This window comes from Callithrix jacchus, chromosome 6, assembly GCF_049354715.1.
Source record: "Callithrix jacchus isolate 240 chromosome 6, calJac240_pri, whole genome shotgun sequence".
NCBI lineage: Eukaryota > Metazoa > Chordata > Mammalia > Primates > Cebidae > Callithrix > Callithrix jacchus.
This window is the reverse complement of record NC_133507.1, coordinates 64,012,402-64,026,342: the sequence shown is the minus strand read 5'-3', so window position 1 is coordinate 64,026,342 and position 13,941 is coordinate 64,012,402. Positions and strand designations below refer to the sequence as shown.

Sequence of the window (13,941 nt, the reverse complement as noted above, 5' to 3'; positions counted from 1 at the left end):
TGATTTTTAAAACTTGAGAATGAAAAGGATTTAATTTAAACTAACAGTTAAACATTTATTCAGATATTTAGGAACATTTGATTAACTAAAGATATTTCTCAAAATTATAAAAATATCATCGCATGTGTGTTTTTTTTTTAACTGAGTTTTCTTTTCTTGAATATAGGAATAAAATCTCCATAACATCAATTGAGCCACTGTCCTGTTCATCCTCTATCTGGCCTAGTAGACCAACTGGTTGATAATTTGACATTGTGAATAGTCTTACCTTTGCTAGCTAAGGTTTTCGTATCTGCTGTCACAGAGGAGTCACTCACAGGTATCATCAACTTGTTACAATGTCTCTCACTTCACCATTTGAATTTGGTGAAGCAATCAGAAGAAACATCAAAATTACATTACACTCTGAGTAAAGGTAAAAAAGTTACTTTTCCTCTGCAGCTCAATGCAAACACTGGTATTTCCTGGGCCCTCAGCCCATTGCTGATTGAAGCAGCAGCACCCTTACCTTACTAAGTTCATTGGAATAGAACTTTATCATAGTTTCTTAGTGTTTTGTGCTTGCTGGAAGAATTAACTGGAAGAATGCAAAATAGATTATTTTGCACTTTCACAAATCGTGAAAAATCCCCCCTCCCATGCCATCTTGTAATGCCCCTTGATATAAAATCTTCCACCTTTGCCAGATTTCAAAGGTAGAAGAATCATTGTTAATGATCATTGCAGTTAAAAGTTACTCTCACTTTGCTTAAATACAAAATCAGCAATGCAAAGGACCCAATCAATGGCCCAAGTAAAACTGAACAAAGGGGCTCTTGATGCCTTCTACTGTTGCTGATAGAATATCCCCTAAGGCTCATGTACTACACATTGCATGGATTAAGGACCCAGCACACTCACACCTCGCCTTCCTTTCATTATTCAGCCAGGAATGAAATAACATCTCATTAAAGCGAACATCCCATTACCATATAAGGAAATTCCTGCCATGCCAAAGTTACTTCCTGTCAAGTTCATTTCTTCCTACATCAGTGATAGGCAGGCCTGTGCTTAATCTATTAACTATCACTCACCACTCACTTTTGCAGATTGTTTGGTAAATTCATTATTCACCCAATGACCTTACATGTTTTATTTACTAGGGCTCAAGGGCAGAAATTTTCATGTACGTGGTTCTAGTCTGGATGAATTTTCCTATTTAGATGTTTTAGTTGATTGCACAGTAATTTACTTTCTCACCAAGAGCACCAATGAGTGTTGTCAGATTGAAAAAACAACAACAAAAAAGTAGATTCCTCAGTTTAGTTTGAATTTCAGATAAAATTTAGTATAAGTATGTCCCAAATATCATTTTTTTAATCAGAAATTTAAATTTAACTGGGTGTCTTATATTTTTATTTGCTAAATCTGACAATCCTAAAGTGGTTCTTCTGCAAATCATGTTACCTGCTCCTCAGAAATGGTGGATTTATGGTGTTCTTAAGACATGTTTTCTGTGGTCATTTCCTTATGACAGACAACAAAACAGGAAATAGGGGCAAAATGTAAGAAGAAAAAAGAAGTAAACATTAGATGAATATCAGTGGGATAGTAAGAACTAATTGAGTTATCTATGAAAGCTGTGTAACTTTTAGACTGTCAAAAGAGAGGAAAATAAACAAGATTTCAAGATATACCCAAAGGTTTGCTTTAGCCATTCTTTCACAGGCATTAAAATGTATGTTTTTATCTGTCCTCTTGACTTGACATTTTTTAGTCAAACCCTCTCCCTAACATGCTTCTGGCTTCTGATATTTTTCCCTTTGAACTCACCATTAGCTTTGCCTTCCCAATAGGACAGAAATATACTAAATGAAATGGTTGTACTTATAATCATAGAAAATCTAATGTTTCTTCATCAGTTTTTTCTTGTGGAGAGATTTGGAAACATTTGTACTTTTCTGCTACTTTTTCATAAATGTGCTCACAAGCTTCTGAGCAATGGTCATATCTAATATAAATATTAAATAAACAGCATATGTTAATGAAGAATAACAGATTTCTGAGATATTTATTTAATGTTTTCAAATAAAATAGTTCTTAATTAAATTTTGCAATAGACAAAGAGTTGTCTTCTTGTTTATTGAACCCCAAACTGAGAATGTGGCCAAGATATGAATTCATAGATTATGAAAAATGCCCAAAAATAAGATAAATCAGTGGCAGACAAGGAGAGGATACTAGCTTTGAAACGCAATTGAACTTCAAGCCTCTGAGTGAAAGTCTGGAGTAGTACGCAGCCAGGTGGCCCCTGTTCACAATGCCTCTCTGCCTAATAGCCGTGTAGTTGAATGATCAAGGGACAGACATTTGACCCAAGATAGGTCAAAACATTGCTCAGCCTTTGGAATATTACACTCGAACTGTGACACAGAGGGAAGTTGCTGGAACTTAGACCTGGGAATTGCAAAGCTCCAGAGAAGGAATTTTTACAGCCATAACCTCAGAAGCTGCCCCAGTTCCTGTTTCCTAAGTTTTGGTTTCAAGCTCTGTCTTAGACTGTTTGAACTAGTCCAGTGATTTCCCAACAGAAGTTTTTTGCTTAAGTTAGTCTAGAATTGGCTTTTGTGTTGCTTGGGTGCAAAAAAAAAAAAAAAAAAAAATTGCATGATGCTTTAGGATCAATTTCATCTCTCATTTTCCTTCTCATTCAACCAAATACGTTGTTAGGGCAGATCGAGTGGTAAATAAGATGAACAGGATTTCTGCCTTTATGGAGCTTTGTGTAGCAGAAAAAAAAAAAACCAGATATTAAGGTATAGATATTAAAGGCTTGTATTAATTCACTGAACAACTATTTATTGAGCACCTATTATATACAAGGCATTGTTGTTCCAGGCACTTGAAACATTTGTAAACAGGATTCCTGTTCTTGTATTTTTTATTAGGAGATGAAAACAGTAAGTAATAAGCATAGAAATACATAAACAAGTAATACGGGTTTAGAAAGTGGTAAATGCTATGGAAATATATTTAAAAGTAGATCAGAAGGAATGATATATCAAATGTCCTAAAGGTTAGAGAGAAATTGCAAGTTGGAGAAACTGCAAGATTATTAGAGCTGAAATATCAATGACAAGACCAGTGGCTCAAAACAAGGATGAAGAGGTTAGACAAGCTAGATTGTTAAGGACTTCATAAGCCATTTTGAGGATTTTGAACTTAATCCTAAGGCAATCTGAAGCCACGTAAGAGTTTTCAGCTATAGACTGACATGATCAGATTTGCATTTTAAATTAATCATTCTGCCTGCAACCTTGAAAACACATTGAAAGGTAGCAGCAGTGGTTGCAAGAGAATAATTAGAGGCCCTTGGCCTAGTCTAAGGGAGAAATGGTGGTGCCCTTGATTAGCATGTGTTTCATGAATTGGACAACAGTAGCTGTCCAATGGCTATTATCTAGGCTTCAATTTTCAGCTCTTCATATTTACAGTAAATTAATGCCTGTCCAACTTTATCTCTGTTCTTTGGGCTTTGGTCCTATAAAAGTCAACTTTAGGGCCAGGTGTGGTGGCTGATGCCTGTAATCCCAGAACTTTAGAGGGTTGAGGTGAGAGGGTTGCTTGAGGCCAGAAGTTGGAGACCAGAATAAGAAACATAGTCAGGCCCTATCTCTACAAAACTTTTTTTGAAAAATTAGCTGTGCATGGTGGCGAATGCTTGTAGTTTCAGATCTGGTAAGGCAGAGGTAGGAGGATCCCTTGAGCTCAGGAGGTTGGGTCTACAGTGAGCCATGATCATGCCACTGGACTACAGAGTAGGCAACAGAGACCCTGTCTCTAAAAACAAACAAATAAAATTAATTAATTAAATAAAGCTAATTTGTAACGTTTGACACATTTTCATTTGCTGTATACTACCAAGTTTAATTGGGCCTCATCTTTAGGAACAAAACCATAATACGTAAGTATTTAAGGACTACAGCAGCTGTGGGATAGGCATTAAGTATTCCTCACCTGTCTCTGTATCTAGCCAGTTGTACACTTCAATCTTCCAACATAGTACAAACAAATGGCTATACAACACTTTATTAATAGGGTCTTCTACCTAAATTTTTACATTCTTTTCTTTCCCAGAAAGATAATGTAGGTGATGTAGAAGAAAACCATATCTCCCTTTAACATTCCACTACTAAGTCTAGATTAAGAGTTACATACCAGTAACCAATGGACCATTTGGTCTTCAAATTTTGTTATGAGATTTTGTTATACTCGCATAGGGAATATTTTTTAAAGGCAATGAAATTGGACAAATATTATACTTCATTGCTACACAAGCAATTTTGTACTTAATAGGTGTTTCATCAGTGTAGATATATGTTTGAATGTTTAATTGTTAGCTTAAATACTGATCACACTCTTAGCAAATGATTCCTTGCTTCCTTTGACCTGAGTGTAGCTCAGTCTCTTTTAATTTTAAAGACCTAGACAGAACTTACATGAACTTTTAACTCCGTTTCTTTAGGTTTTGACAGTCTCAAATGTAACAAAAAGGAAAATAGAGATTTTTTAATTCTCTTATTATCTTGTCAAAAATTTTCCCTCTCATTCTTGTGGAGGTGAGAAAGGACAAGAAGAGTACCAAGTACCACCATTTGCAGTGTTGGGACATGGATCCCTGTAGCCCAGTTAAGTGTCCATGATTCTTGAGAAGTCTACCTTTCCTGAAGAAGCTGGGGAATTGTGGGGAGGGGAAATGGAGCTTAAAAAGAACTTGGTTTCTAACTGCTCCCATTACAATATCTTATTATAAAAAATGTCCTTTTTAAACATAGGTTTCCATCTTGTATTACTTTGTGTCTTGGAGTCTCTCCCTCATGAATTACTTTGCATCTTGTTTGAAGTGAACCATTTTAAAATTTATATCCTGTCCTACTTTTATTTCAAGACTTTACTTAAAATATCTTTTTTTCTCTTCGCCCTATTCAGATATGCATGAACATTTTATGCATTTCACACTCTTTAAGATGGAGAAAATATTATGCTAATCTGAATAGTGGTAAAATCCAAGTAGGAATAGAGATTTTATTTTCAAAAGAGTGGACAATGATATATCTTCCTATTGCTATCAGTTATCTCCATTGTTAATGTAACATTCATGTAGAAAGTCATGGATTAATAAAGCAAGTGAGTAGAACATGAATTTGGGAGTATTCTTAATTTTATGGAGCCCAATATAGAGAATGTTTGCTTCTTTTTTTTTTTTTATTGCATTTTAGGTTTTGGGGTACATTTGAAGAACATGCAAGATAGTTGCATAGGAACACATGTGGCAGTGTGATTTGCTGCCTTCCTCCCCTTCACCTATATCTGGTATTTCTCCCCATGCTATCTCTTCCCAACTCCCCACCCACCACTGTCCCTCCCCTATTCCCCCCAACAGACCCCAGTGTGTAGTGCTCCCCTCCCTGTATCCATGTGTTCTCATTGTTCAACACCCACCTCTGAGTGAGAACATGCAGTATTTCATTTTCTGTTCTTGTGTCAGTTGGCTGAGAATGATGTTCTCCAGGTTCATCCATGTCCCTACAAAGGACACAAACTCATCATTTTTGATTGCTGCATAATATTCCATGGTGTATATGTGCCACATTTTCCCTGTCCAGTCTATCATCGATGGGCATTTGGGTTGTTTCCAGGTCTTTGCTATTGTAAACAGTGCTGCAATGAACATTCGTGTGCATATGTCCTTATAGTAGAACAATTTATAATCCTCTGGATATATACCCAGTGATGGGATTGCTGGGTCAAATGGAATTTCTATTTCTAGGTCCTTGAGAAATCGCCACACTGTCTTCCACAATGGTTGAACTAATTTACACTCCTTTATTTTGCATCCCCTATTCCACTCAAGGAATCAAATACATACACAATAGTTACTAAATGCATGCTTAGATTAATAAAATAAATATTCATTATTATTTCATAGGTATTTCTGAAATATGAAAAAACTAACACTAATATGGTTTGGCTGTGTTCCCATCCGAATCTCATCTTGAATTGTAGTTCCTATAACCACCAAATATCATGGGAGGGACCCTGTGGGAGATAACTAAATCATGGGGGCAGTTACCTTCTTGCTGTTCTTGTGATAGTGAGTGAATTCTCATGAGATCTGATGGTTTTAAAAGGGGCTTTCCCCTCTTTATTTGGCACTTTTCTCTTCATGAAAGTGAAGTAATGTGAAGAAAGACATGTTTGTTTCTCATTCTGCCATAATTTTAAGTTTCCTGAAGCCTAACTAGCCATATGGAACTATGAGTCAATTAAACCTTTTTTTTAAAATAAATTACTCAGTCCCAGGTATTTCTTCATAGCAGCATGAGAATGGACTAATACAGTAAATTGGTACCACAGGGAGTAGGGTGCTGCTATAAATATACCTGAAAATGTGGAAGCAACTTTGGAACTGGTTAATAGGCAGAGGTTGTAACAGTTTGGAGGGCTCAGAAGACGACAGGAAAATGTGGAAAAGTTTGGAACTTTTTAGAGACTTGCAGAGGTCAGAAGACAGAAAGATATGGGAAACTTTGGAACTTTCTAGACACTTTTGAACAGCTTTGACCAAAATGCTGATTGCGATATGGACAATGAAGCCCAGACTGAGGTAGACTCAGATGTAGATGAGGAACTTGTTGGGGACTGGAGTAAAGGTCACTCTTGCTATACAAAGGGACCGGCCGCATTTTGTCCCTGCCCCAGAGATCTGTGGAACTTTGAATTTGAGAGAGGTATTTAGAATATCTGGCAGAAGAAATTCCTGCATAGCATAGCATTCAAGAGGAAACAGAACATAAAGTTTGAAAAATTTGAAGCCTGATGATGTGATAGAAAAGAAAAACCTATTTACTGGGGAGAAATTCAAGAAATTCACTGTAGAAATTTGTGTAAGTAATGAGGACCTAAATGTTAATCACCAAGACAATGGGGAAAAGGTCTCCAGGACATATCAGAGACCTTCAGGAAAGCTGTTCCCATCACAAGCTTGGGGGCCTAGAAGGAAAAAATGGTTTTTTCAAGTGGGCCCAGGGCCCTCCATTCTGTGCAGCCTGGGGACACGGTGCCCTGTGTCCCAGCTGCTTCAGGTCCAGTCATGCTGAAAGGGGCCAAGGTACAACTCATGCCATTATTTCAGAGGGTGCAAGCCCAAAGTCTTGGTGGCTTCTATGTGGTATTGAGGCTATGAGTGCCCATAAGACAAGAATTAAGGTTTGGGAACCTCTGCCTAGATTTCAGAGGTTGTATGGAAATGCCTCTATGTCAGGCAGAAGTTTGCCACTGGGGCAAAGCCCCCATGGAGACCCTCTGATAGGGCAGTGTAGAAGGGACATGTGAGGTTGGAGCCTTCACACAGAGTCTGCATTGGGGCAGTACCTAGTGGAAGTGTGAGAGGAGGACCACCATCCTCCAGACCCCAGAAAGGAAGATCCACTGACAGCTTACACCCTGGGCCTGGAAAAGCCACAGACAGTCAGTGCCAGCCCATGAAATCAGCCAGAAGGGGAGCTGTACCCTGCAAAACCACAGGGACAGAGCTTCCCAAGGCTGTGGGAGACCATCTCTTGCATCAGTGTGTCCTGGATATGTGATACAGAGTCAAATTAATTAGATCATTTTTGAACTTTAAGATTTAATGGCTGCACTACTAGATTTTGGGCTTTAAGACTTAAGTATTTCCTTGTTAGATTTCAGACTTGATGGGCCTGTAGCCCCTTTGTTCTTGCCAATTTCTCCCATTTGGAACAGGTATATTTACCCAATACCTGTACTCCCATTGTATGTACAAAGTAACTAACTTCCTTTTGATTTTACAGGCCTATTAGTAGAAGGAACTTGCCTTGTCTCAGATGAGACTTTAGACTTCAACTTTTGGGTTAATGCTGGAATGAGCTAAGATTTTGGGAAAGGCATGATTGTGTTTTGAAATGTAAGGACATGAGATTTGGGAGGGGTCACAGGCAGAATGATGGTTTCACTGTGTCCCCACCCAAATCCAATCTTGAATTATAGTTTCCAAAATGCCCACATGTCATGGGAGGGACCCTATAGGAGGTAAGTGAATCATGGCGGCAGATACCCTCACACTGTTTTCCTGATAATAAGTTCTCATGAGTTCTCTAATGGTTTTATAAGCAGTTTTATTCCCCCTTTACTTGGCACTTCTCTCTTCTGTTGCCATGTGAGGAAGGTTGTGTTTGCCTCCCCTTCTGCCATGATTGTAAGTGTCTTGGGGCTTCCACAGCCATGCATAACTGTGAGTCAATCAAACCTCTTTTCTTTACAAATTAGTCTTGGGTGTTTCTTCATAGCAGCATGAGAACAGACTAATACAAATTCTGTACTAAATTTTACTAGGAATCACACTAGGAAAGGTCAAAGAAGAGATTTTGGACTAGGAATTCAGTGCTGGTTTATGTGACTCTCTAGGGCTAGTGTGTGGACACATCCAACAAAGAGCCATGTTTACGGATGGAGAGGCTGAAAAGAATGCTAGAAATTAGACAAGTGGCCCTCAATTTTGAGTGTGCTCCAAAATCATCCAGTTGGGGGCTTCATAAAGTAAAAAGTACCTGGCCCGACTTCCTGGGAATTTCTGACTTGTACATCTGAAATGGGAGCTGAGAATTTGCATTTCTAACCATCTCACTCCCAGGTAATGCTACTGCTGCTCATTCAGGTAACATATTTGCAAATTACTGACTTAGACCTTTCTTGGAGAGCTGGCCCAGTTCAGGGAATTTGAACAGGCTGCTTGCTCTGTGATCTGCACTGAAAAGAAGTTACTTCAGTGATTTCCAAGAGCAGTACAGAGATAATGTAACTAAGGGGATCTCAGAATATTGCTAAGGGTCTTTCTTCCCCCTGATTTATACACTGACTATAATCTGGCTGAAAAAGGAGAGAATGGCCTCAATAACTCAGATGTGAGTTAGAATCAACTGAAATAAATGAAGTGGAAGATAGAATGCATGGAATTGCCTCATTAATAAAGGTTAGACATCCCTGATCTAAAATCCAAAATGCTACAAAATTCAAAGCTCTTTGAGAACCTACATGATGCCACAAGTGAAAATTTTCATACCTGAACTTATCTGATGGGTCACTGTCAAAACAGAGTCAAAACTTTGTTTTGGTCACAAAATTATCAAAGATATTGCCAGAAATTGCCTTTAGACTATATGTTTAAGATAAACAGAAATGAATTTTGTCTATAGACTTGAGTCCCATCCCCAAGGTACTTCATTATGTAGATGCAAATATTTCAAAATCCAAACAAATGCAAAATTCAGAAGACTTCTGATCCCAAGCATTTTGGGTAATGAATATTTCACCTTTCAGTTAAACACTATACTTTCAGTTAAGTTAATATATTTTAGCAATGTAAGATCATGTACATTGATCTTACATATATCTAAGATAATTTATTTAATGTGTATACCCTAGAATATCTTTACTTCTGCAAAGAAAGTCTGTGCTCCTTACTTGACTGTTCCAGAACAAGGTAAAATGGGGAAATTGGAGAAATGTCAGCCCAGGGAAAGGGGAAAGTCCATTCACCTTAGACAAATGGTTTAGAAGAAACCATATCCATTCCCCATCCATAGACCTTTCACTTCAATTATTGCTATATCTCAGGTAAATAGCCTTAGGAAGTTTCTGAAAAAGTGGCAAGGGCTTCAGCAACCAGGTAGCATGGGGACGCATGTCACCTTATTGCAATACCGAAATGGAAACTACCTAAAATTTAGAACTGTTTTGATATGCTTCATTGTGCTCATCTAATTAGGTTTCTCGAATTTTAGATCTTGAGTACAAAGGTCGCGCATACTGTTTCGCGTTCCTTCCAGCTCAATTTCATATAATGTTGTAATCAAGGACTTGGGGAGACATTGGCATTTTTTTTCTTTACAGATTTTTTTTTTTGCCAACAAAAAGGAGTAATGATATTACATTAAAATGAACTATGTCTCAAAATATAAAAACTTTTTGATAATCAAATGATTAAATATTCATATTTAATTTAATTTTTGTTAATTTGAATATAGAAATAAAAATCTGCTTGGTGATCCTTTCAAGGGAAACTGTAGCTCAGCTCATATATATAAAAAGCCACACAAAAATGACTCTGGAGATCGTGGCTACACGTTCAGCGGTCAAATATTTCAATGCTCTATCTATTGCTCTCGTTCCTGTTACAGGTACATGTGACAGCGCTGCAGCTATGAGCGGAATTTTAAAGAGGAAGTTTGAAGAAGTTGATGGCTCCTCACCCTGCTCCTCTGTGAGAGAATCAGATGATGAAGTGTCCAGCAGTGAAAGTGCTGACAGTGGAGACAGTGTCAATCCATCCACTTCTAGTCATTTTACCCGTGAGTACTGAAATCAGAACCAAAGTCAATTGTCTGGTTCTACAACAAAACTAATTGTGTCATTTTTGTTTTTGCCTTTAATTCCAGCTATGTATATTTTCCAAACAACCAAATACAAACTACAGTTACCCCAAAATGCAATATTTTCCAGGTGACTCAGTAGAGTCCTTTATTTAGAATACTTTTTGCAGTATATTATGTGATTGTGTTAACCAACTAATTGAATTTAAGAATCACATTTCATTATTAATGATTTTCCAAATAAACACCTAGTACTCTGGGAATAGATGAGGGAAGACAGATAATAACTCCAGTTTCAAATAAAGGTGTCCTTTCACAACTGAAATGATGTTCTAGGAGAAAACATTTTAAAAGGCATTAATAAGGAATGGAGAGTCTAGATTATGATTAGAAGAAATTTAGGCAGCCAGGGATTAGAAAGAGATGTGAAGGCAACAGGTGTCTCCCAAATGTGCAAGTGTGTGCAGTCCAGTGCCTCTTTCCTAATCATTCCTCTAGTCTCTCTTCTTTGAGGTTAATATTTAAAGCCCAACAAGAAACAAATTTTATGCTTTATTTTGTTTTATTTCATTTTTTTGAGATGGAGTCTCACTCTGTCGCCCAGGCTGGAGTGCAATGCTGTGATCTTGGCTCACTGCAAACTCTGCCTCCCAGGGTCAAATGATTCTCCTGTCTCAGCCTCCTGAGTAGGTGGGACTGCAGGCCCACAGCACCACGTCTGGCTAATTTTTAAAATTAATTATTTATTTGTTTGTTTTGTATTTTTAGTGTAGATGGGGTTTTACCATATTGGTCAGGCTGATCGCAAACTCTTTACCTCAGATGATCCACCCACCTCTGCCTCCCAAAGTGCTGGGATTATAGGCATGAGCCACAGCCCCCGGCCTATGCTTTCTTTTTGATTCCTTTTTTTGCCACAATGTAATGTCAGCCCTTCTGTCAGGCAAGATAAAAGGAGGTTTGAAGGACTAATACAAAAAATTATTAAGGCAATGTAATCTATAGTCTAAAGGAAACTGACTAGCAATAGTTAAATAATCTTTTTAAAATTTATGTTTCTTAAACAGGAAGATTTTAATATGTTTTAATATCATGATAGATAACTAGTCTTTTTTTTTACTTTCCAGTTAGTTAATGTTATTAATATATGACTCTATAACAAAGAATTGACCTTGGCAACGTCGCAACTCCAAAAACTAAATGATTTAAACATTTTTTTAAGAGGTAATAAGAAACTCAATAGCTGTTGAACATGAAATAAATATAGCAAAATCAATAGCATTCCATTAAACAAGCACAACTAATTAGACAATATGATGAAAAGATTACAATTATTATAGCAGAAAAATCATAAAATATTTAGAGACAAAATTATGGTGTGATGTAGGTGGTCTACAAATACTTTGACATATATCCATGATAGTATAAAATGAGCTTATGAGCTGGGCGTGGTGGCTCACACCTACAATCCCAGCACTTTGGGAGGCTGAGGTGGGTGGATCACGAGGCCAACAGATCGAGACCATCCTGGTCAACAAGGTGAAACCCCGTCTCTACTAAAAATACAAAAACTAGCTGGGCATGGTGGTGCATGCCTGTAGTCCCAGCTACTTGGGAGGCTGAGACAGGAGAATTGCTTGAACCCCCGGAGGCGGAGGTTGCGGTGAGCTGAGATTGTGCCATTGCACTCCAGTCTGGGTGACAACAGCAAAACTCCATCTCAAAAAAAAAAAAAAAAAATGAGCTTATGCTTTTGACTCAAAAGAAGAGATGTACTTATACTTTTCATCTTAATACTAGTAGTGATAATATTATCTCATGGGTTTCTGTAAAGATCAAACAGAGCAAGTGAGATAATACACATGAAAAACACTTTGTAAAATGTCAAGTACTGGGAGATGTTAAATTAAAAATTATGATCATAGCTAATATGTATTGGATATAGGCTATGTTCCAATAGCTTTATATACATTATCCGTACTCCTTACAACAATTCTGAAAGTAAGTAGTACTGCCTCCACTTTACAGAGGAAACAACTGAGGCTCAGAGAGGCTAAGCATCTGGCACAAGATCACACAGGAGTTGAGCCTAGATATATACACATTACCTCTACCCATCGCATGGTCTCTACCTGTTGCATGGTTATTTTGCCCCTTAATTATATAATATTGGACATATCTTTAAAATGTTTTTTCTTGTGAGTTATAATGGAAGACTTGAGTTATTTAAGAGGCAGATTATGTTTCCAGATATAAAGACAATGCCATTAATGGTTTCAACATTAATTTATAAGTATAAGAGAAAAACTGAAATAAAATCTTCAACTGGCATTTCTTAGGTGACAGAATGATAAAAACTGATTTGGAGAAATAAACTAATGAGAATAAAAAGATATTTTTAAAAAGAAGCCATAAATGTTGAAAAGCCATTCTAGATATCAAATTATAGTAGAAAACAATGTAACTGATGTTTTTCATAATGTGCTCTATTTAGGAACCAAAATATTATATAAGAAAAATTTACATATATAAGAAAAGAGCATTATAAGAAAATGAGAAAGAGAAAGACTATTTAATAAATGGTCATGGAGATAAGAAATTTGAAAAAGAAGTGACTTAGACTTATATCTTACAATATAGGCCAAAATACCAGATAGATTACATGGATAAATTTTTTCATTAATGAGGAAAGTTGCATTTTGCCAGACATTTAGCAGAATTACTATATAAACTTTGATAAAGAGAAGAAAAAATAATCACATTAAAAATACTGAATATATTTGATGATGTAAAAATATTAAACTTATCTGCTACTTAAAAAAACAAAGCCCAAAGTAAAACAATTTATATTGGAAAAAATATGTGCAGTTAATATAGTATTATTTTCGGTTCAGAGCATAGCAAAAGTACATGTAATTTCTTGAGATAAATAAGAAGATATGCATCTTTAAAGTAAACCCACATAGTAGGAAATATGATTAGCAAATATTTTAAAGCAATTAACAACAATAACAAAAATGCAGACTAAAAATACTAATGAGTTTTCATTAGTATGAAATCATAGACATTTCACCCCTTGAAATTGGTACTCATTTCTCCAATTTAAAAAATACTAATACGTAAGTGCTGGTGAAGTTTGCAGTACATTGTGGGCACACACGTCTATTAATGGAATTGATATTTAAAAAGCACTTTGGAAATACAAGAGCCATAAAAATATTCATAAGTCTGTACTTCAGAGAATTTTTCTGAAGAGAGAAACATTAAAATCAAGGTGAAGACTGTATAAATGAAAATATTTGTGGTTGATAATAGTACCGAAAAAGAGGGTTGGAGAGGAGGGAGAGAAAGGACCATGTCTAAGAGTGAGGAAATGAGCCATGAAGTTATGGTAACATATTCATTAATTTATTTTATTTACAGTTATGAAGAGCTTCTGGCATTATGTACAATGTTTGTGAAATAACGATAAGGAAGAAAAGCAGAACACGATATTTTATCTATACTGTCA

At 36.6% G+C, this 13,941-nt stretch overlaps 1 protein-coding gene across 9 annotated transcripts in view; it reads left to right on the top strand.

The window, feature by feature from the left end:
• Nucleotides 1–13,941, top strand: part of CSRNP3 (cysteine and serine rich nuclear protein 3) — a 218,477-nt gene that overhangs the window by 119,164 nt on the left and 85,372 nt on the right. For all 9 annotated transcript variants that reach the window (XM_035306553.3, XM_008998775.4, XM_078327459.1 and 6 more), the window contains one exon: nt 10,239–10,409. In XM_035306553.3, coding sequence (XP_035162444.1) covers nt 10,262–10,409 — 148 coding nt within the window. In that variant the 5' untranslated portion in view covers nt 10,239–10,261. The remainder of the gene's footprint in view (nt 1–10,238; nt 10,410–13,941) is intronic.